The 25,073-nt window shown below is 41.2% G+C and overlaps 1 protein-coding gene across 19 annotated transcripts in view; it reads right to left on the bottom strand.

Annotated features, from left to right (window-relative positions):
* TTLL5 (tubulin tyrosine ligase like 5) overlaps positions 1-25,073 on the bottom strand; it is a 286,889-nt gene that overhangs the window by 208,938 nt on the left and 52,878 nt on the right. For 15 of the 19 annotated variants that reach the window (XR_013556016.2, XR_013556017.2, XM_078447986.2 and 12 more), the window contains 7 exons: positions 22,887-22,988; positions 20,996-21,087; positions 19,809-19,916; positions 9,333-9,414; positions 7,704-7,765; positions 6,463-6,557; positions 3,943-3,984 (listed from right to left, as the gene is read on the bottom strand). Coding sequence is in view for 17 of the 19 variants with exons in the window: in XM_078447986.2 (XP_078304112.2) it covers positions 3,943-3,984; positions 6,463-6,557; positions 7,704-7,765; positions 9,333-9,414; positions 19,809-19,916; positions 20,996-21,087; positions 22,887-22,988 (583 nt within the window). In the remaining 2 variants the exon portion in view is untranslated. The remainder of the gene's footprint in view (positions 1-3,942; positions 3,985-6,462; positions 6,558-7,703; positions 7,766-9,332; positions 9,415-19,808; positions 19,917-20,995; positions 21,088-22,886; positions 22,989-25,073) is intronic. The other 4 variants (XM_078447989.2, XM_078447993.2, XM_078447990.2 and 1 more) reach the window with 1 other exon arrangement.

Below are 25,073 nucleotides of genomic sequence, written 5' to 3'. Positions count from 1 at the left end.
ATATCTGTTGTACTGGTCTACAGAGACATGTGTTTACATAGGTACAACAGAGCATTAAAATCCCAGACCACTGGCTGAATTCTACCAGTATTTGTTAATGAAACAAACGATTAAGAAAGGTGACCTGAATTATAGACACAGGTGAGAGAAAAGGCAGAGAAAAAGAAGAAGAAAAGGTAACAGAGAAAAAAAAAAGACAGAAATGCTTCTGAATGCCAAGAAGACATACCTGGAGATTAAGAGCAAAGCAAAAAAAAGAAGAAAAGAAAAAAAAAAAAAAAAAAGGAATCAGACTGACTTGCCAAAAACAAGAGCAAAACCGTCCAAATGCAAGCCCTTCTGTGGTTCTGACCTTGTACATTTCAGCGCAGCTACATTCCCTGGGTGGTAGAACAAATCCACATGTTCCAGGGGAACACGAAGGAAATAAAGCTCTTCTGAATTTAGAGAGAACCAATGCCTCTGTCTAGATGACACAGGATTTTAACTACTGGGTATTCAGATGTTAAACTGCCAAACCACTGCCTGGGTAAGAATTCTGCCATGCAACATGCATCAAAGATGTAAAATTATCATTAGTACAACTTATGAATCAGAAATATACCCAGAGAAGAACCTTTACATGTCTAACCTTTATCGGGAGGGAAGAACTGAGAATGTGAAATCATGGAGACAAGGAACCACCTGTCTCCACTCTAAGTAGTAAAAAAACAGATGTTGAATCATAAAAAGGATTCCCGACCTAAAGTAAGCAGGCAAGTACCAGCAATGAGAAGGGCTGAACAAAACACAGAACATGAAAAGGGCCAGGTATCATAAAAGATACCATAATTGAGGAGCAAAAATAAAACCTGTCTGTCAGAGAACACATACAAAGAATAAAAATGTCCCAAAGCAGTTTTACAAACTTTGCAATTCTGTGTTAGAAACAAATGAACTAGAAATAGCTTGATTTACATGTGACACATCTTGCCACCTAGGAAAGGTAAACTCAAGTTTAAAAAGCAAAACGAATTAATGCTACCAAATGAAATAAAAGGAACAAAAAGGACCACATATGAATAAATCTGGGAGGGAAATAAACAAAAAATGGTTAATAGAGAAAGTTTAAGTGTAATTCACAACCAGAAGTATACTTTGAAATGAGGGGAGGGGGGAAAAAAACAGAAAGTAAGTAGACTTGTGTTACAGTCAAAAAGAGATATGCAACATCCGGAAATCTGGAATAAATATAAGTCAGCAGGTCTGAGAGACATGCATCTTGTTATTAAGGGAACTGGTTTAAAAAACAAAAAAACAAAAAACTTACCAAAACCACTTACAATTATGTTTGAAAAATCATGAAGAACTGAGGAGGTACCAGAGGATTAGAAAAAAACAAATGAGGTACCAATCTTCAAAAATGTAAGAAGTGTGCTCCTGGTGATTACCACCTGGTAAGTCTAACTTGAATCCCTAGTAAAATAACGGAACAAACATTAAAAGAAAAAAAATCCATAAACATTTAGAGTTTAATGGGCTCATGAAGAGTAAGTATGGAAACTGCTTTATTTATTTTAAAATATGCTTTAAAATGTTTATTTTTTGGACAAAATTACAAAAACGGGGGAATATAGCAAGTATATTTAAATGTCCTTGGGTTTTACAAAAGCATTTGTACAAATTTCATAAAATTTTTATTTGAAGTTATACTTCTAATCTAGACTTAGTGTCATGGTATAATGAATAAAATACACCAACAAAAACTGCAAAGAGTTAAAAGATGTGATGTAGGATAAACAGTACTGAATCAACTTAGGAAGTGATTTTCAGAATCCGTATTGACTAAGCATTCCTTAGAATCTTCACTGATGTCTGGGAGGATGGATAAATAAACAAATATAAAGTAATTTGCATTTGTGGATGACAGCAAATGTGAAAAGAATGGCTACAGAAAGAATATCAAAGTAATACCAGATACTACCTATCAAATGGGCGAAAGTAAAATCAATAGACTGAAAAGTGTGAAGGGGTCTATGTGTCCAAGGTAAAGTATGTGTCCAGAACTCTCCCAAATATTTTCCCAATGTTTTATCATTTCTTTCACGCCATACCTCCATGTATGTATTATGATCCTCATCTGACAGACGTGGGCACTAAGCCTCAGAGATGTAAGGGAACTTGCCCAAGGTCTAACAGCTAGTTGGTATGAACCGGAGTCTATCCGACTCTAAAGTCCATGTCTTTTCCACAAAACCATGCCATCTGCCTTGGAACAGTGAAATGTAGTTTCTGGTGAATGGAAAATTTGAACCACAGGCATTCAAGGGAAGGAAGAAATGTAGAAAGAGACAATGGATTAAAAAGGAATAGTCAGACAACAGGCAAAGAACGGTGACTTCGCAATCTGACAGCAACAGAAAAAGAAAACTTAACAAAGTGTACGTGGCCAGAGCAGGGAACTTGTGTTCGTTTTTCCCTTGGCTCTGTCAGAACTACTGTGGAGCTGAGATGGCTTCATTAACAGAAAGACAGTGACAAAATAGAACACTGCAAAGAACGAGAAGAGTCCAAGATTTCAACATGTATCAGGCTGAGTAAAGCTAGAGAGGCTTTGTGTCAGGCGAGCAGTGTTCAAACACACAATCCTGAGGGAAGAGGCCTCACTCGCTTGCTTGCTCGGACACAGGCTATTGCAACCTACAAGGGTTCAAGCAACCGAGCCAGACAGAAGAGAATTAAAATGGTGAAGGGAAATTAAGGTTAGAATAAACATACCAAAGACACTTCTTTGGAGTCAAATGCAGAAGATTATGAATTAAGCATTTTTAAAGTTCTCCTTAAATTGATTAGATATCCCTAAAAGGTATTGGAATGTAAACTCTTTGAAGTCAACAGCTTTGGAGACTTTTTGTTGTTGTTGTTTTTCTATTTGTTTGCCATGGAGAGCAGCTAACACACTCAGGTGGCTGCTAAACACAAGACACTAAACATCACCAAATTTTAAATCCTACCAACTGAACACAAAATTCATACTATGGAACCACATTAACCAGTTACCAAACACTAGACAAGACAACCGTTAAGTCTTTTTGTCACTTCTTGGATTCATATAAACCATGGAGAGAAAGCGCTTTGTCAAAAGCAGAAGCTTATGCAAGTTACAGATTAAGCTCCCAAGCTGTCCAGAAACTGCATCAGAGAGGACAAAAGCCAAAATAAATACCCTGGAGCTCTTTGCTGAAGGACTACTAGTTCCAAGTGGCACGCTTACGTAGGAAACATCGACAGCGCTCATTTCAAAACATCAAATAGCAGGAGCGGCCACCCCCACTGCTACCCAATCACTTCAAAAAGATGTGTAAAAGAAAAAAAAGATCTTCACAGAAGAAAATGACAGCTAATCTCAAATATCGCTAACAAGGACAGTAAGAGAGCAAATACTATTATTCATTAAGAGTTGGAGACACAATGTTTTGTCTGTATTTTTAAAGGCAGCATCTCAGACACTAATTATGGCAGTTTCTAGGATTAATGAAACTGCAAATCACCACATAAAAGAAATAGGTACAATCAAATGCAGCCCGATACCCAATGTGAAAATGATTCTAATATTAAGCTACCAACAACGGTACATTTCATAAGACATCTGAAGAAAAGAAAGAGTGTTTGTGAACAATATTTCCTTTCCGGAATATTCTGTTCATCATTTAAACCTGACTGCCTCCATCACACCACAATCACTGTCAGGAAAAGAGGATTCATAAATTCCTGCAGCCTCTACTCTTGTATCCTATATCTGGAAAGACCTCTGTACGTTCATTAGCACTTAATTCTATCTTATTCAAGGTCAAAAAGCAGGTGCACAAAACATGTACTGTGAAAGCACAAAGCTAAAAGGCTTTCCGGTTGGGGACTGGAAATAAGAATCTGAATGAAGTCTCCAAACGATCCAGAACTTACCTGTTTGGCGTTTGAGGACTGAAACTGTGCAGACACTGGACGCTATAAAAGACAGAAAAACGGAATAAAGCCTCATCTTCTCCTAACGTACCTAGGTTTTCCAATTCCTACATCTATGATCTCACAAATGAGAAAACAATCTCTAAGCAGGCACCAAAGGCAAGAGCTCTACACTTCGTGCTTGTTAGACTAGAGCATTTATTGTATTTCCCACCACTTTCTCCTCTGGTGTATCCACTACAGTCTCATCTCCGCAGCACCGAGAGCACAATCCTACGGTCGCATCCTGAAGTTAACTACTCCACCTGATAAACTGGTTCCAGAGTACCTATAATGCACCTACGGTTTCTTCCCCCTTTAAATAAGCGTCCTGCAGGCTGCTTATGGATGAAGTCATGCCATGACCTACCAGTTAGGCAAATAGATTCTCTACGATTTGCAAAGAGTGGCCAATAGAAGCTGAGCGGCAAGCTAAGAAAAGGGGTCAATTCATCCAAGACTGACATACAACTGTGCCTAGAGTAAAATCGGCAGAAACTCTGCAAGGCCGCACAGAAACATTCGCAATCCTTTACACAAGACTCTGTGGCTCTTGCCACTGATACGCCGGGAGACGGTCTGCAAAGGACACCTCGGTTAATCTTCTACTTTTTCTTATTAAACACCAAAGAAAACAATCTTCTACTTTTTCTTAATAGAAACTAAATGACATCTGTGATTTAAAACCTTGTTGCCTGGAGCACCTGGGTGGCTCGCTTGGTTGAGCGTCCAACTTCGGCTCAGGTCATGAGCCTGCGGTTCTTGAGTTCAAGCCCCGCGTCGGGCTCTGTGCTGACAGCTCAGAGCCTGGGGCCTGCTTTGGATTCTGTGTCTCCCTGTCTGCCCCTCCCTGCTCGCATTCTGTCTCTCTGTCTCTCTCTCAAAAATAAGCATTAAAAACAAAATTTTAAAACCTTGTTGCCTGGTTTCCCTTCTAATGCAAGTTGACACTACCCCTTGAAATTCAGTACGCCCTGTCCCACATCGCAACTCTGATACTAACAAGGGATAATCCTAGAGCAGATGGTCACAGGCAGGCAGCCCACAGACTGAATCCAACTCAAAGACATGCTATGTTTGGTCCGCAAAGTGTTTCTTCTTTAATTGGACTATATTTTAAAATAAGATTTCTGATTCCTCTTGACAGTAGGAAGGTCTGACAACACGCGGCCCACACTCATGCATGGCAACGATCAGCTAGAGCACATCAGTAAGACAGCTGCCCCCTTTTCACCTGGGGCACACACTCCAGTCTACCACTGTCATGCCCCTCTCAGCTGTATTGTACACCTGGCCCTCTTATTCATGTACACTGTCTGCCTGCAGCCCCTAACGGCATTTGAGTGTGCAGACCTTGTTCTAATGAAAAGTTAGAGGTATAACTGTTTAGTAGGAGTGATGAGCTTGGCAAACACAAACAGCACTACTTGAAATGAGACCAGCAAGCGAAAGAAAAAAAAGGAGAAAGAGGAGTGGGAGGAGAAGGGAGAAGAAAAGGGAGAAGTGGAGGAGAAATAAATGGGGGGGGGGGGGGTGGCGGGGGGAGAAAAGGAGAGGGGAAGGGAGGGGGAAGAAGCAGCTATTTCTGCCTTCAAAGAGCTTACAATCTAGCAGAGGAGCACCGGACAATTTAAAAGCAACAAACTGATGAATGCCACACCATGCAATAGACAACAAGTAAATAATACTGAAATAAAAAACAGAGGTCTTGACTGAGTGGGATGGGTTTAATAAGAAGAAACAATCTCTAAGCTTCTTGGCAGGCAAGGTAATCAATCCAGATGGGAAGAGAGGAGGAAGGTAGACCTTTTAGATAAGAAGAAATGTTAAAGGCAAAGAACAGAAGTGGAAACTAGCCAGGTCTAGACAGGCAGCTATGGGTTCGATGACAGACAGAACGATGAGCTGATTGGCTTAACTGAAACACAAATGCAGAGGACACAAAGCCTGGAGCGATGCCCCGATCAAGTGATGTTTTCAGACAGACAGGCACAGCGGATGGTAGGCATTTATCTCATTTAACCTCAATTAACACCTCAGGATCACTGAGGCTCCTTTTGAAGAGAATCACTTGTAGAGAAGACGTTATTTCAATCGAGCATCTTCTTTACAAAGCTAGCCTGAAGATCAAAAAGAATGTAGCAGAATAATGACTAGGAATCTGTAGGCTCCCTCTCTGCGCCTTGTTTATGAGCCTATCAGTTGGGTGAAAAAAGCAGGGGATTCTTAAAAAGAAAAAGAAAAAAGGAGAGATACTGAAAAAAGAAGGCGAAAGAAAAGAACAAAAAGCAGAGAAGAAGTTGGTTTAAAAGCATATGCTATTAGCCACAGCTGAATCTAACAGCCTCCTGTCTGGAATGATTCCCAAATTTTCGTGCTCTTAAGTGACCTCATCCCCATAGTGCTTCGGCTCACTCGTTTACTTCAGCTACCACTTTCCAATAGGCCTTGACTGGGCTCCCTGCTGCTGAATTTGCTTACCTGAGGTTTCTGGAAAGGGTTCCGCCTGGAAGACTCAAAGGTGGGATAAATTGGCCGGGTTGATGCCCGCTGGGCAGGGTCCTGGCACACAAATCCTGAATGGGGAATGGGAAACATTAAAACCCGCCATTTTCCACGAAATTAGCAGGTTTAACTGCACCTTTTCTTTAGCTATACAAACTCAGTTGCACTGTCATAAATCCTCAGGAGGAACAGGCATGGCTCTCTCATACACACACTCCACTTGAACTCCAAACCACCGAAACTGGACAGGACAAGAATGGAAAATATGCAGATAAATCAACCTTCCTTGTTGGGGAGCTGAATCTGATTGAAAAAATAGATGTGGATTGCTGATGTGCTTCAGAGTAAAAGTGCAAACCACCATTTAAAAACACACAGTTGCTTATAAAAACAAATTATTTTAGAGTAGCTTCCTAGAGGGTGACTGGAAAATAATGTTGTTTTTACTGGGAGAATCCAGAAGCAAGTGAGGATTCCTGTCCTATTACAAGATCTACTTCTGGAACTGCCAAAGGTGGTCTATTGGCACCTTTCCAAAGTAGGCTTCTTAGATTATCTATGATAGGCTTAAGAAATTAGGTGTGAGCTCCTTTCACTTCCTAAAAAGAAGCCGATTCCCATCCCAGGAGTCTAGAGTAGCTAAGGTTTACTGCATTTGCTGGTACACCAAGTACTAGTTCATTTCAGATATATTTTGTCAGGCCCTTTTAGAGCACTTCAAAAACAACAAACCCACAATATACCCACCTGACAGCCCACCTCCATTTCAAAGTTTTGACTTATCTACTCAAAAAGGGATTTCTTCCCCGGGCTGCCTTCAGTTCTAAGTACTACAGAAGGGAGCATGTGGACACCAGCAGAGGCCGTCTAATGGAAATATAGCCAGTCTCCTTTGTAACAAGCTTCTTCAGTGAGTTGCACTCCCCTCGGCTCGGAGAAAAATAGACTTTCTCCAGACCTTCGCTTAACTCTCTTCCTTGGCCCAGAATTCCTGTTCCCCAGGAATTAGGTCTCAGCCCTAGTTGCGGTTCAGCCTCAGGACAGGATGGAGCCAGGGGGAGCAGGAACATAGAAGCGCCTGCCTGAAAATATAATTTTTTAGTACAAAACATTCAGCATGGCTTAGGAACTGCCAGTCATTAACACCTAGGAGGCTTGACAAAAATGGATGCTCTGGTTAACTTTTATGGGAGCCTTCAGAAAACGCTACTACTCACCTACAACAGTGAACATGTCTGAAATCATACTGGCTTTAATCTTTAGGTCCAGAGGTGCGTCACTGATAGAACAGAGAAAGAAAGGGCAATCGATGTTATAGACGAACAGAATAGCTCCTCCTCATGGGCCCCAATAGAGCAGAGTTTCCAAATGTCGATGAGAAGCAACACAATAAAGCACATCAAATCCAGGGAAAAAGAAAAAGAAGTCTGGGCAAAAATACTAGAAAGAAAAGCCCACTGCTACCCTCATCCCCTGTAAGGCAGGTCCAGCAGCAAAGCTGGTTCCCTGACACGCAATCTTTTTATCCCAGCAGGTCTTGTGCAAATCAAATTGTGAACAAGTCAAGAATACTGCTTCATTATCACTGTGGATTTTAGAGATTTAGCCTTTTAATATGTTCTTTTATAAGTATGCCCATCATTCAAATTATTTTTTACTGCTGCAATAGTCAAATCACATTCACAAGCAAGAGAAGAAACTGGGGTAATCTTTGTACTTTTTTTAAGCCTTCATTTTCTGTTCTAAATCAATCTTTTTAAGCTTGTAGGCTTGCAAACGAGGGCAGAAAAATACCAGTTATACCAAAATATCACCAGATGATGCAGCAGGAACCCACATGGAAACAGAAACAATATGAACTAAAAGCTGGAAGCCTCCCTGTGGCAGCGACTGCCACGCTGGCTTTGGTGTTGAGGTGTTCCTCCATGAACCGGATTACTTTGGCTGCTGGACCAGTGCATCATTCTGGGGATCTCTAACATTGTATGATGCACCTTGCTGGGCAATCTGCAAAGAGGTGATTTAACATAAGAGGAGCCCAACATCTGAATCATCTGTAACATCTAGTTCTATACCTTACTATTGGGGTTAAGCCAAATTCCCACCCCATGAAGTAGTCAATCTGTCTTTATTTGATTACTTGGCATTTTGCCAACATCTTTCATCCTTAAAAATGCAGCCACTGGGTGGTCTCCAGCATAAATCTCTAGGGTTCTCTAGCTGTTTAGAGAAGCGTACAGCTGACAGAAACTCTGGCTACTGCTGCAGATACAAGCACAATCTTCTCTGGTTTTAAAAAATAGGTTTCTTTCCTTCTTTTAAACAACAGGTAGGTTACAAAAATTATAAGATTGTTTGAAGTTTTTTTGAGTCTAATCTTAGATGAATACCAGAACACAGATGATAAAAGAACCAAATATCATACCCCCTACCCTAGACCCAGCTCTATACCTTTATCAAACCTGTAGCAATAAAGGAAATATAATACCTCATGCATTTCTTTAGCCTTAGCAGAACACCTACAACGTTTTAAAACAAGAGAGAGAGGGCGAGAGAGGGAGAACTGGAAATAAAAAGGTTCACAAGAAGCATCCGTTGGAAGCTCAAGAAGACAGTAAACATAGATCACAAATCGACTATAGTAAGATAGGGATTCATGTTGCCATCTGGACTTTAACCATGTGTCACAAATCCCTCAAATTTAGAAATTCTAGTCATTTCTATCTAATAAATAGGGTTAAAAAAAAAAAGTCTTGTGCCAAGAGAAATGACCAAAAAAAAAAAAGTATTTTAGTGTTACTCATTGAAGGTCTGTCCTTTTCTAGTTGATGGAACAGACTACTTACCAGGCCAAAGAAGGAGAGAGATTTACTTCCAACAACCATGGCTTCAGAGTAGAATCTATGAGCACATCAAAGCCATAGAGTTCTAGAAATACAACATAACACAATACACCAGATCATTTTCTATGTCACAACTGAATAAAGATCCTAGAAGACCGAATCCAATCAACCCCCACCAGAGGCCTAGAAATTTGGTGAGTATAAGTAATGAGTGGAAGTAGGAGCAGAGAATCTTTCAAGTTCCAGAGAAATTAATCAAGCTCTAGAGATGAGACAATGTCATAAAATTCCACTTTTTATCATCCACTCTATTGACATTCCTGAGCTCTACACAGAAAGTGACCTGACCTCTAAAAGTTAGCAAGCATGATTCTGCTGTGCTTACGGGTTAAAAAAAAAAAAAAGTGTTGGGAGCAGGAATGTAACAAGTGCATCGAACATCAATGATACTTTAGGTTTGTTCTGGATTATCCTCCCGTCATATTCTGAAAACAGAAAAATCTACTGAAGGACTCTCTCTAGGGCCCTTCCAATGCATTTTCCTACACCAAGATCTTGCTTTGGCAGCCTAGATTAAGAAGAAATCTGAGTGTAAAATACATTTATTCTTCCCCTCTCCTATGGTTTCAATTTCCCTTTGAAGACAGAAAATACACTGGCTCAACACAGAAAGACAGAAGACTGTGACGAGCCACCCTGCACCACTAATATTATTAAAAAAGGGAGGGAGCCAGAGACCAAATTTCCATGGTTTCTGGTTCTTTACTGATTCTTTCCCTAACTCCTCATCTGTTGCAAAGAGCAAAGCAAGAACCTTTTCTCCCAGGATGCAGGGATAATATGACACTAACTATGGAAACTCAGCTAGCAGCCTTTACTATTATTATTACTATTATTATTATTAATATTATTATTATTATTATTAATGAGACCCTCTCCACAGTCCTCTTTGGTATACATATATGAAATATATCTGACTTTCAGAAGATCCACTCATTCTCGAACTTCCTACTCCGTGTCCCTCAAATAATCTACATCTTCCTTCCAAGAGAAAAGATGAGCTTCCTTACAGTTCAGTCAGAGGTCACAGGCTCACATCTGTAGCTCACATCTACAGAACACATCCAGGTATCTTCCAGAAACTCATTTTGAAACAAACGTCTTTACTTCAAAAAGGATTCTCCCATTCCTCAATACTCTCAATAACATAGAAAAATAAATGTAAATTTCTAAAAAAAGACGGTGCCACAGATGGTCTTTTGAACACAGAAAATCTGCTATGGGACCACGAATCCTAGAAGGGGAATCTGGAGACCTGGATCCTTCTCAGGACTCTACCATTTATTCACTGAGGAACTTGGAGAAGTCATTTCTCTCTCTGATATTTCTTTCACATTGTTTCACCCCTCGGATCTTCTCTATTAATAACCATCTCTCAATACCTGTGTGCTCTATACACCTATATCCAGAATCCCTATTTATGCAGTACAGATTCAGGTAGACATCACATTTGAATTTTTCTCTCGGGAAAAGTTGCCATTCTTCTGAATATTTTACCTAATCTTCAATCATCCCACAGAATATTCCCCTTTCAATCTGAAAAAAAGAGTCTTTTGTGATACAGCACTAAATAAGGCACTGAAAAAGGAAGACTTAATTGCAAAATCCACAAGTCCATGTTAACATTACACAAGCAGTAGCACAGGATTCAACTATTTCATAAAATGCTAATATTATTAATAATAATGGCACGAGGAACAGGGTAAGAATGCCTGAAGCACATGTTGACCAGCTCTGCAGAATGAACCACAGATTTGCAGAATGAACCACAAATGAAGGAAAACTGAAATCCGAATGAGAATCAATGAGACCCGTTATTTAGACACCTTGCATTAAACAGCCAGCACATTTACTTAACTATTTCCTGAATTAAGAGGCAAATTCCAAGAATCCCAGCAGAAAGGCTGAGAACCAACATTCTGGAAAGTAAGAAAAAATAAAATGAAATAACCCAAAGAGAGACAACACCCATTTACTGGGCATGCTAAATTTTTACCCAGGTGAATGAAACCCATCAGGGCTAAACAATCGCAAAATCAGTTTTGGATCTAACGGCACCTGTACACGCACGAGGCTTGGATCTACTCCCATTTCAAAGTGGGTGAGTATGTGGTGGCATTAGGACACAGTGCAAAGCCCAGCTCACCTGAGGAGCTGGAAGTGGGAGGGTCGGGTAAGGGTGGTAAATGGAGTGAAAAGAGGGCATTTGTATCAGGTTGACCTCTTCCAATAATCAACTCAGCTTAAGAAAAATAATTTTGGTTTTTGGCAGGCTACAAAAGTCCTCATAATGACCCTTTTAACTTATGATCGGTCTTTTCTATGGACATGAAAGATTTTAAAAGGTAAGAAGTATGCTGTCCTGAGAATATTAAACTTCCCCTTTTAATACTGTGTGTTTTAGCGACAGGGTCTAGAATTTCAAAAACTCAGTGTCCAGGATGAGATACACCAAGTGTTCCTGTCACTAAAGGGTGTGGGCAAGCTAGGCTTTGCCCACTCTGAGAACTACGTTCTTTGTTCTTCTGTGTGGTCCCCATCATAACAGAAAAGCAAGTATTTTCAAAGGACTGGTGCTACCATCTTGATCAACAATGTTTCCTTAGGAAAATTTCCTTTCATGAGACGTATTTCCTTCAGCCCCCAGCCAAATCCAAACAAACTTGAGAATTATATGCTTGACTAGTAAGAAGCAGCTTGACTCCATCACCACTTCACATTCGGGTCCTTATCTCCCCACTTCTTGAATGCAGCTTCCTGAAGAAGCAATCTACACTTAGCTGCCTTAACCTTCTTAATGCCTGTTCGTTCTCCAAGCCATAAGAATTTGCTTTTGCTCCCGCTGTCTAAAACAGTAACTGTTCTCACTGTGATCAACAAAGACCACCTTACTGCTAAGCCCAAACATCTGAAACTGTTGACCACCCCTTACTTATTGGAACTTTCTTCTCCCTTGGTTCCGGGACACTGCTCTCTTCTGATTCTCCTCCTCTTTTCACTCCTTCTCTTCTGCCCAGCTATTCACTGGCAGGTTTGCTCAGGGTGGCATCCTCAGGGCTCTTTCCTTCTCAATTCTACTTCTCTTCGATCTCATGTATTCTCATGGCTGCAATTAACATTATGATGATGACATTCAAATCTATATCTTTAGTCAAGTGTCTCCTGAACACCAAATCCATAACTCCACAACTGCCTTCTACACAACTTCACTAGGATATCCCAGGAGTATTCAACACTCAACAAAATATAACTCGTTGTATTTCCCCAAACCTGTTTGGCTTCCCATTATTCTTCACCTTGGAAAATGGTGGCCTGATCCACCAGTCTCCAAAGCTAGAAACACTCTCTTCACCACCTCCCAAAACCTACACATTACCAGACCTCTTCTCTATTTCTCTTTAATCCAGGCTTCTACATTCTCTTTTGAGATGTAATTTACATATAATGAAAGAGACAGATCTTAAGTGTACAACTTGATGAGGCTTGATAACTGGATACATCCACGTAATCCACACTCATATCAACCCACAGAGAACATTTCCATCATCCCAGAAAGATCCCTCATGCCCCTTCCTGGTAAATACCCTGCTTCCCCTCATCGTACCCCTGGATAACCACTATTCTTATTTCTTTCACCATAGATTCATTGTCCGTTCTAGAATGGCATATAAATGGGAGCATACAGTATATACTTTTTTGAGTCTGGCTTCTTTCAATCAGCATTTTTGAAGTTCATCCACCTATGACTGTTTCTTGTTTTAAAACAAGTTTGTGAAAATAAAATTATTGTATCACTTACATACAACAAAATTCACCCTTTTAAATTATAGTTCGATGAGTTTTGACAAACGTATGTAGTCATGTAACCACCACCACAATTAAGATATGGAACAATTCTACCACAGACACGCCAGTGCCCCTCTTTCCAGTCAATTCTCACTCCCCATCCCCCCAGCGACTACTGATCTGATCTCTGCCTTTTCCAGAAAGTCAAATAAAGGAAATCATTCAGATGAACCTTTGAGAGCAGCTTCTTTCACTTAGAAGTGTGCTTTTGAGATTTATCTATGTTTTTATGTATCAACAGTGTAGTTCATTCCTTTTACTGCTGTGTAGGATTCTATGTTATGGATATACCACAACTTGTTTATCCATTCAACAGTTCACAGACATTTGGGCCGCTTCCAATTTTTGGTGGCTATGAACAAAGGTGCTATAAACCTTCATATCCAGGTATCTGTGTGAACACGTAACATTATTTGTCTTGGGGAAACACCTACAAGTGGGACTGCTGAATCACGTGGTTAAGTGTACATTATCACCACAGACTTCTTACTTCCCATTCGTTTCCCTAGGACTAGTCTCTCCCCACTGCAGTCCATTCTCCACATGCCCGTCGGAATTTCTAAGACATAAATCTAATAGTCAGATTGAGAGGCTGTGAACTGGCCCAACAACAGATACTTGACGTCAGGTGGTACTTGAAGGGTTTTAAATTCATCACTTCTAGTCATGGTATACAGTATTCCCTTTGTTGTTACTCTGTCATCCAAAGCTTTGGGTCAAATCATGATAAAAGTTAAAGAGAGTAATAACAATCTTATTGCCCTCCCGCTCAAAACACTCCAGTCGCTGCCTGCTGTCTCCAGGAGGAATTTACACATCAGTCCTCTAGAACGGGGCTCCAACCTGCTTCCGTGACCTCAGCTCCTGCCACCCCAACCTATGCAGGCTGCATCCAGTCACACTAAGCTTCGATTTCACAAACTGCCATATTCTGCCTTGACACGACGCTGTGCATGTTGTATTCCTTCTGGTAGACGTGGCTTTCCCTGGCTTCCCCTAGGCATTGCGGATAGCTCTTGTGTGTTCCTAGAGCACCTGAGTCACTCTACTACCCGTACCGCTTTTGTGATCTCCTGCCTGTTCCTCCCCACCACCTGAGGGCAGGGCCATGTCTTACCCATCGTTATACTACAAGCAGCCTGCACCATAAAAGGCACCTAGGAAGCAATCAAGAAATACTAAAAGAAAGATAAAGAAAAGATAAGAAGAAAGAGGAAAAAAGAAGTAAGTGAAAAGCATTTGACAATTAAATTTTTTATTTTTTATTTTTTTTAATTTTTAAAAATGTTTTCATTTATTTTTGAGACAGAAAAAGACAGAGCATGAGCAGGAGAGGGGCAGAGAGAGAGGGAGACACAGAATCTGAAGCAGGCTCCAGGCTCTGAGCTGTCAGCACAGAGCCCGACGCAGGGCTCAAACCCACAAACCGTGAGATCATGACCTGAGCTGAAGTCAGATGCTTCACCCACTGAGCCACCCAGGCGCCCCTATTTTTTTATTTAAATTCAGTTAGTTAACATACAGTGTAGTCTTGGCTTCAGGAGTAGAAATTTTTCAAAAAGACAAGTAATTTGCAGTTACTCCCCCAAAATAACCCTGGCCACAAGACTTGAAATATTCATAATAAAGCTTACCAACCACAAGGACAATAAGAGACATTCCTATTAAGGTTTTTACATATTAAGACATATTAAGAAAAAACTTGATAAAAGGTGGTCTAGGAAGGGAGGAAGAAAAAAGATTTGATAGAGAAAATAATAACGCATCCAAGGGCTAACAGATGACTAAACATGGCACACCACTAATTGTGAAATCAATCCACTAACCCTCCCCAGAAATAAAGTCCCAGCTGGAGCTGTAATCCTGAGGCAGTGGAAAGTGCTGACATTAGCCAGTCCACACTGCCAGTCAAATGCTATTGTATAAAGGAAATTCTTTTTACCTTGGCTTTGGATTTGAGTTGCAAACCTAAGGAGGAAGTCTTTATCTGGGGTCCAGAAGGAGAATTTGGAAAAAAACAGATCAAGATCCCACAGGAAAATGAACTAAATAAAAGAAAAAGCCCAGAGCCAATTTGTTAACTAGTCCAATAAATCAATATGGTATCTGGCTACCATATGTAAAGGTAGATTTGAAAGGAGTATCTAGGATTCAGGACTGCTGATTAGAGCCGAAGAGTGCCTTTTTCAGGCCTGATCTGCTAGAAAGAATGATATCATTTTTCCTGAGATCTAGTTACAGGAGAGCAGAAGGAGAATCCAGGATATGGGGCATGCCAAAAGTGGCTGGGCTTATCAGAACTTGTCTTTATGTGAGTGGAGAAAGGGCCAAAGAGACCTGGATCCCAAACCTGGCTTGGCCATTTGTTAACTGCACAACCTAGCATAAATTATTTGACCTTTCCAGATCTTTTTTCCTTGCTATAAAACATGGGTAATAAATACCAACAAAACTCTGTTAACAGGGCTAAAGGGAATAACCAAGGAAAAGTGCTTAACAACCAGTAGGTACTTTCTCCCGAGTTACTTTCTACGGTAACTTCTCTTCCCACCTGAACAGGAGCATGGACTAAACCACAAAGTGAACTGTTTGCCGACTTTCACTACGATGTTGTTGGTGGTGGTCAAGTAGTTTACGTAACTGAGGAATGTATGCTGCCCACTTTCCTCCCTTCAACAAATATTTATGGACACCCACCCTTTGAGAATGTCGGCTTACCCCGCAAAATGGTCTAGAACAACAGCAATGAAAAGCCAAACCAGCGCTCATTCAACAAAGAGGTGTACTGAGCATGGACTGTCCCGAGCAAAGATGCTACCGGTCTCTGCCCTAAACAAAGCCAGCCTTGCCAGCTCTACAAGTGGCACGGACAGCTGGCCCAGAGGATCCCAGGCTGGAGAGGGCCGGGGTCTTAGCCTGTCACTTCAGCCATCCTCACACACATAGATAAAACTGCCGTCAGCAGCAGCATCTGTAAAGGACAGCTAACATCCTGTTGCTTTGGGCTGTTTTTCTCCAACTGGTCAAAAAAGCCATTCTCCTTGCCAGTTATGTCACAGTGCCAATTTCCTAAGCACGTTTAAAGGGTGGCTGTTTACGCATATATTTCACATGGTACCGTATTTTTACAATCTTGAGGGCAGTAAAAATTAGATTGTCAGCAATCTATTTTATTGGGAGGGGCATCAAAAACTCTGTAAATCAAGAGTACAAGGAATGATCAAGGTGACCTGTCTGCCAACCATCTTGTGGGCCCCTGCCCTCCAGGCCAGGTCTCTTTCACGTGGGCTCTTCTACTCGTGAGCCCTGGAACCAAGGGCAAGGCTCTTAGTTTCTCAGGCCCCAACTTCTTTATATGGACTAATTGTTCTCTGGGGTCCTTTCCAGATGTACAAATCTATGAGAAGGCATTACATGGCTAATTTTCAAGTAGTTTATGAAGGTTACTAAGTCTACATTGAAATGACAATAATATAATGCAGGTGTGTGTGTGTGTGTATACATACATGTGTGTATATATATCATCCCATGTAAAATCTGGTTTGAGAGGAATAATTGCTTATAATCTATGCCTTGCACAGAGCAGGGACTGAAAATAAGTTAAATGCATAAATAAACAAATGAATGGGAATATTAGAAGTACCTAAAAGCACAGTTGGGCATCACAGATGGTGGAGCAGGAAAGAAATCATGAGACAGAAACACTTAGATAGTACTGGAATGCTCCTGGCCAACATTCATAATGTGTAAGGGCGAAACAACTAAAAGAATATAGTGAACCCCATCACTGGACTACTGGCTTCCTCTAAAAGCACCAATGCTCTGTGTAAGCCAAATTCTTCTGGGAAGCTCTCAATTCCTGTTTACTCTAAAACAAATAAGAAAGAAAGAAAAAAAAACGAACAAAACAGTTTTATTCCTTGTAACTCAAATCCCAAGGGAAGTTAGTAGGAGTAAGTGGGAGCCAGAGAGACTCACACAAATATACGCACACATACAAAATCATACCTGATGGGGGGTAGGTTAACGAAGCACACAAAATCCCAGGGCCGACAGGAAGTGGAATTAGAACCACAAAAACCAAGAAGACAGTCAACAACTTAAAAAACTCCAGATGCACTCACTTTATTAAAACGGAATAAAAGCAAAGAGGAGGAAAGGAGACCCACAGATGATGAAATGGACTTAGGGGTATTTCACTGAGTCAGGGAAAGTCACTGCTTATTTCATATTGGAATCTCTACTGCCATTAAGTTCCGGAAATTCTCAAAGAGAATTTGTTCAAAAAGAACAAAGATTTTTATATGAAGAAATTAAGCTTCGTATAAGAGCCAAGTACATGTGGAAAAGAAACCTTAGTTTTTTAATCCAATGAGGTTTTTGAAGTTGGAAGATAAGTTCTATGCACCCCTTCTTCAAGCAGTTTATAATTAATGCTAAGAGCTCTAGGCCCTTACCAAACCAGATCTACTAAGAAGCTTACTATGAGGCCACCAAAAGGCAATTAAAGCAAGTACCAATGTTCAATAAACATTTCTTGAACATCTCCTAAGAGCAAAAAAACCACTATGCACAAGAGAAGCAGAAACTAGGGAGACGGTGCTGCTGTCTACAAGGAGCTTCCAGTCCAGGAGGGGAGACAGACACATAAATGGGTACCAGATGACAATCAGGTACCACTGCAGATTATGCATGGGAAGCTGTGGGTAGAGGGGGCTAACTCAGACTGGAACACTTAGGAAAAACTTCACCACAGAAATGATACTTGACTTCATCTTGAAAAGATGGCGGTGATCTATTAAGTAAAGGAACATGAGGAAAAGATTTCAGATGCAGGATAAAGCAGGTGCAAAGGGCAGAGGTGAAGGGAAGGACCTGGCAGGTCCAGGGAGTCAGTGTAAGGTGTGGTTTGGCCACAAGAGGATGAGAGGGGAAGGGGGGACAGAGAGAGACTACTGACAATCGAGAAGTTAAGCTCGGAGACTATCAGGGAAGCACATGTGTAAGCAAAACGTCACAATATGAGAGGAAAAGAACACAACAGAACAGCATGAGAGAGGAGGCACAACAGGGCATTTTATTAAGCAAGGGTTCCTAGAAGAGACAATGTCAAGCTTAGTCTGAGAATATGAACAGGAGTGTGCCAGGCAGACAGGACCGAAGAATTTATACCGAGGCACAAAGGCATGGAGTGCTCGGTGGTAGAGCTGGATTATAAGGTGTAAGAGGAGAAATTGAATTCTAGAAAATTCAGCTGTGGTCCGGTACTTAGAAGCCTGGAAGTCCTATCAAGTTTCTATTGACTAGTTAACCCTAAAGAGCCATGTAGGGTTTTAGAGGACATGAACACGTCTATACTTAGAAAATGTACCACAACCTCTCCTTTTCTTATATAATTTCAGGTCTTGGTTTGTCTACGGTCTTCTGTTCCTGGTCTCAACACCTCCCTTTGTTTACTGCCTCTCAAGTACAGACTGTTATGATAATCCGTGAAAGAGATCAAGAATTACTCATTCTAGTTATAAAAACAGCAAAGAAATAATTTCTATTGAGTGCAAATTGAGGATCAGACATTGGGCCAAGTGCTTGGCATACATCATCTCATTTGATCTTCCTGGTATCCTTGGGAGATCGGTACCGTCATCAGTACAATTTTATAATGGAGGAAACAGGACTGGCGTAACTTGCTGAAAATAAGAAAGCAAGTAAGGGGTGCAAATGGCTTTTACACTAATTCCATCCGTCAGGCTCTAAAGTCCGTGTTCTTCACGTTCCTGCTACCCTGACTCCCGAGCGAGCCATGACTCTGATATCCTTACTACTGTATTACTTTCATTATCCCCCCAGCAACAACCCTAGTGTGTTTTACTAACAAAGCCTAACACCTGCTGAAAGCCTAGTTGACTTTACAGACACACTGGCAATCACTACACAGTTCACATCCACACAGAAAGCAAAGTGCGCAGGTGTCCTCGGTGCCAGTCATAGCCAGTGGGTCAGTAGGCAACAGGCTTCCTGATCCAGGAGTTGTGAACTGTTTCTTACTCTTCTCTGTGCAATCAGGGAGTTAAGGGTGGGAGAAGAGGGGAGGGAGGGAGGAAGAGGAGGGGAAAAAAAGGGGGGGGGGCAGAAACCCACTAGAAAGAAGACTAAAACAAAAAGGAGGAGTCATTGGAAACTGGGAGAAAGCACACACTGGTACCAGCCAGAGCTTCTTGGAACGGTTCCCAGTCTGGCTGCCAAGGGGCTCTGGAATATATTTGTTAGAGCTGGATTCCTGTACAGTCCATTGCAGGCTTTTTCTGATTGCACTCTGACAGAGAGACCCACACTTTAGTTCCAATCCCTGCTTCCCGCACAGAAAGCCTGTGAGTCCTCAGGGGACCTCCAACTAAGCTCACCACTGGCCTCTTAGTAGGGCCCTCATATGCCACCTGAGCTTAGAAAGAAAAACCCGCCACACACACACATTCTTACTTCTGTAGAATCACAGAGCCTCTCTACCCCAGGATCCCATCCCAACTTCCCAAGCCCCTTTTCACACAACATATTAAGCTTCGTGAGTCTCCTTACCAAAACAACTGCTGCGGTGAGGAACAAAGGTTTTACAGGCTGTAGCAATAGCTAGTTCAGCGGAGATTATAGTCTTAATAATCAGGTCTTCCACATGGGCCATCAATGCTACAAAAAAGAAAAAAAGAAGAAGAAGAAGAAGAAGAAGAAGAAGAAGAAGAAGAAGAAGAAGAAGAAGGAAGAGACACTATAATGTACAGAGTAGAAAAACTGGGTTCTGGAACACGGTGTGATTGTAAAAGCACATGTGCTCATTCCAAAAAGTCTCCGGGTGGCGGTCTTGCAAATAGGTACTCCAGGAGAAGGCATTATCTATGAATAAGGTGACACGGTCAAGAATGTGGGTGCAGGGGTTGTACTGAAGTGGCATCCTATGACAAAAGACAGACATGGAATGGAAAAGAAGCCTTACTTCCCCCTTCTCAGGCTTCTCCATCGCCCTTCCCCTTTGTGGACTGAGCTAAGCCTTCTTGCACACTGTTTCCCATTCTGCTCAAGGCTCAGCCAGTAGTGTCCATTTTGATTCCAAGCCCTGTACTCAGACTTGACACTGCTCATTCCCCAATTCAACATGAGTGAGGCAGATTAACTTTGAAAAATTTGAACTCAGGGCCAATATGAAGACAGTACTTCAGTCTGCAGCTCAACATTCAAGAAGGATAAATTCACTAAAGGTTAAAGGACAAAGTGATGCCTTCCAAACTAGAAACAAGAAAAGGGATTGGGGGGGGGGGGGTGGCGTCACAGAAAGCCTGTTTTCCATCTTCTATAGGGCAGGAAAAATCAACATCAAGAACAACGACCCTGGGGTGCCTGAATGGCTCAGTCGGTTGAGCGTCCAACTTCGGCTCAGGTCATGATCTCGCGGTCTGTGAGTTCGAGCCCCAAGTCAGGCTCTGTGCTGACAGCTCTCAGAGCCTGGAGCCTGCTTCCGATTCTGTGTCTCCCTCTCTCTCTGCCCCTCCCCGCTCATGCTCTGTCTCTCTCTCTCTCTCTCTCTCTCTCTGTCAAAAATAAATGAACATTAAAAAAAAAAATTTAAAAACAAAACAACAAAAAGAACGACGACCCTGTCAGAAGTCTCAGAGACACTACCAGAATTAGAGAGAATGATGCATGCTGAGAGGCACAGGGAGGTTATACAGAAGAGAGAGATCACAAAGTTTTGAAAAAGGCCTGGTACTCACCAGTTGTATCTCTGCCTTCTTGTTTCAGATACCTAAGCATGGCACTCATGCTCCATTTGTTCCCATAATCCTCCACTTCTGGATCATCACAACTAAAACAAAGGAATGGACCGAAGTCACACGTGCAAATAGGCCTGGCTGTAGAAACCAGATTTTTTTTTTTTTTTTTTTTTTGCAAATACTTGTCCTTTTAATCTTTAGGAAAACATTCCCTTTGCGGACCTCCACTCAGCACCTATTCTTAGTCCCTTTGTCATATATCCCTTTCTACCACTGATTTATTTTTTAATGAAAATGCATATAGCTTCTCTTATGGGGGGGGGGGCAGGGGAAAAGGCAGCAAATTCTTCCTTAAGCAAACAATTATTATGTATCACAAGTGGAAGCAATGTGTGAAAGGATGTAAACAATTTAAGAGTGGCCACAATACATGAACAGAATGACACGTTTGGGGATGCTAACCTAGTCTTTGAGATGAAAGTCATATGAGCCCACAAAACAACTTCTAATGCCATTTTGAGACCAGAACTGAGTCTTGGTTGGCTAGTGAACTAATGTAGTATAATATTCTAATGAGCTAACCTAGCATGGAACTGCTTCAGCATCTGAAGCAGGCTCTCTCCTCTCTAGTGGTAGCTCTCCACACAGCTTTTCTGGATACCCTCCGAGGTACCGCTGAAGGGAGAATCCGTGAGAGCGACAATAAAATCAGTGAAGTGCCCCACCACCAGAGCAGCAGACTGCCAAACGGGGTACACTGTCATGACTACTGGAAAGGTCTTGCGATCTGGAAACTGTGTTTTGCAGATGCCCCCTCATTCCCTACCACCACCCCACCACCCACCAGTTGGGTGCATGTCTGCTCATCTTCCAGGGTGAACGACAGGGTATCGTCAATTCCAAACACTGGTCACAGGACACTCCGTGAAATCTACACAGCCTTGGCAACTATGCCATCGCTTCCAGAGTCTTTTTCTCTCTTTCCTTGGACTTTCTAGACACCTATTTTTAGTCTGAGTAGAAAGTGACTGTTTGGGTTTCTTTTTTATTTTTCCACTTTCTGGCAAAATTATCAGGATGAAAGAAAACAGAGCAGAAGGGATGTTTCCACACAGCTGTGCTGGTACTCCCTTCCACTGAATCGTTCTCTGAGATGGCCTCATTTCTTTCTTCATTTAATTTATTCCTAACTTTTCTTCCCTCTGATCATACAAGCATTTATTTTAGAAAATTTTAGGATGTACATGAAAGTGCAGAGAAGAAAACAGAAGTCACCCACCCATAATCTCATCCACTATAGTTAAGCGCTGTTGCCATTTTGGTATATATCCTCCTAGTTTACATTTTCTCTCCCTCAGCAAAAATAAACAGCTTTAGTTATCTTATAGACTCAAAAAAGAACTTAAACTGCAAGTAGTGTCTGGTAACCTGCTTTTTCCACCTGACAATGTACAGTCATGAACATTCTTCTCTCTGATCTTGTGCGTACATCTCGTGTTATTTCTTAAGGTTAAGTTCCTAGAAATGGAAATGCTGGGTCAAAGGATACCAATATTTTTTAAGCGTTTGATACATTTTGCCAAGTGCTGAAATGACCTCATTTCTTGTCTTCTAAAAAGTTCCATATGCCTATTAAATTCCCACCCCTAAGTCAAGTGAGGAAAGACAGTGAAGACGAAATGTGGGAAGGCCTATTTTGGTAGAGAAAGGGGACGCCGTAACTGGGCAAGTAACGGAGAAGCAATAGCAGATATGCCTCAAAACTACGTTAAACGACAGCTTCCTGTAAGTTCCATGGAGATAAATGGAGTGCAACAAGTTGACTTTCCACATTTCCGGCACCTGCACGTGAAACTGATTTCCTGGCGCCCGGCTCGCATGCAGCCAGTACCTCACATAGTCTCCACTCTTCTTATTCACACTGTAGTTTGTCAGGTGCATGAACTGGTTCCGAATGTTCTTGGCTCCTTGATCATATCGCACGGTTGCAAATCTGATAGAAAAGACACAAGTTACATGCCAGGAACAGGGGTTCAAGGAAATACAGGCTTGAACTCAGGATCAGTGTGATACTAATAAAAGGAGGGTGACGTCATTAACAGTGAGTGCTTAATAAATGCCCACTCCCATGGTGTTTCATATATAATATGTAATTCGTTCCTTAAAGCAATTCTCTGAAGTGGGTAATATTATATCTGATTTTTAGAGTAGACATAAAAACTAAAATGTAACCTGGAAAGATTAAGTAACTTGTCCAAAATCACTTGTCCAAATGGATGTACTACATCCATTCTTGATACAAACCCTCAACAAAGTAGGTTTAGAGGGAACATACCTCAACATAATAAAGGCGGTATACGAAAGACCCACAGCTAATAAACATCCTCAATGGGGAAAAACAGAGCTTTTCCTCTATAGTCAGGAATAAGACAGAGATGTCTGCTCTTACCACTTTTTCTTCAACCTAGTACTGGAAGTCCTAGCCTCAGCAATCAGACAACACAAAGAAATAAAAGGCATCCAAATCAGCAAGGAAGAAGTCAAACTTCTGCTATTTGCAAATGACATGATACTATATATAGAAAACCCAAAAGACTCCACCCCAAAACTCCTAGAACCGATCAACGAATTCAGTAAAGTCTCAGGATACAAAATCAACAAACAGAAATCTGTCGCAAAGAATTCTACGTACCAATGATGAAGCAGCAAAGAGAAATTAAGGAATCAATCCCATTTACAATTACACCAAAAACAATAAGATACCTAGGAATAAACCTAATCAGAGAGGTGAAAGACCTATATTCTGAAAACGATAAAACACTGATGAAAGAATTGAAAAGCATCCCATGCTCATGGACTGGAAGACAAATAGTGTTAAAATATCTCTACTACCCAAAGCAACCTACACATTTAATGCCATCCCTATCAAAATACCACCAGCAGTTTTCACAAAGCTGGAACAAACAATTCTAAAATTTGTATGGAGCCACAAAAGCTCCCAAGTAGCCAAAGTAATCCTGAGAAAGAAAAGCAAAGCTGGAGGCATCACAATTTCAGACTTCAAGCTGTATTACAAAGCTGTAATCATCAAAAACAGTATAATACTGGCCCAAAAGCAGACACATAGGTCGATGGATCAGAATACAAAACCCAGAAATGAACCCACAATAGCACGGTCAACTCATCTTTGACAAAGCAGGAAAGAATATCCAATGGAAATAAGTCTCTTAAACAAACGGTGTTTGGGAAAACTGGGCGGCAACATGGTGAATGACACAGGGCCACCTTCTTACACCATACACAAAAAAGAAACTCAAAATGGATGAAAGACCTAAATGTGAAACCCGAAACCATCAAAATCCTAGAAGAGAACACAGGCACTAACTTCTTCGACATCAGCCATAGCAACTTCTAGATACATCTCCTGAGGCAAGGGAAACAAAAGCAAAAATAAACTAGTGGGACTTCATCAAAACAAAAGGCTTCTGTACAGGTAAGGGGAAAAAAAGAGAGAGAGAGAGAGATTAAGGAGTGCACTTGTGATGAGCACCAGGTGATTATGGAAGTGTTGAATCACTATATTGTCCACCTGGAACTAATATTACACTGTACGTTAATTAACCGGAATTTAAATTAAAACTTAAAAAAAAAAAAAAAAAGGAAACAGCATGGCCAGTAACAAAATCAAGGCTGTCCAATTCAAAACGCATGCTCTTAGTCACAATGTTGTTGTCTCTTATACATCTGGTTAAATGTTGAAACAATCATTTCTCCCTAAATTGAATTATTTTCTCACCCACAATATTGCTGTTTGCAAATCTGGCTGTTGTAATAATGTGTTGCATTTCCATACGTAATGTTAAGTTCAAAGAAAACAACTTTAATAAATATATAAATTCCAACCCCCCCCCCCCCCGCCCCCCCGCCCATCACACTGACTCCACAACACATGTTCTTAACCACAAGATGCTGTTTCTCTGATAGAACCTTAGACAAACAGGAAGGATGAAAAACGAAAACAGAGTTACCCATGCCTGGGAAATTGTGTACACGACACTGTGGATGACAGAGCATTTGC

The sequence above is a fragment of the Panthera onca genome, chromosome B3 (assembly GCF_046562875.1).
Source record: "Panthera onca isolate mPanOnc1 chromosome B3, mPanOnc1 haplotype 2, whole genome shotgun sequence".
NCBI classification, from domain to species: domain Eukaryota; kingdom Metazoa; phylum Chordata; class Mammalia; order Carnivora; family Felidae; genus Panthera; species Panthera onca.
This window is presented reverse-complemented; position numbering and strand designations above follow the sequence as displayed.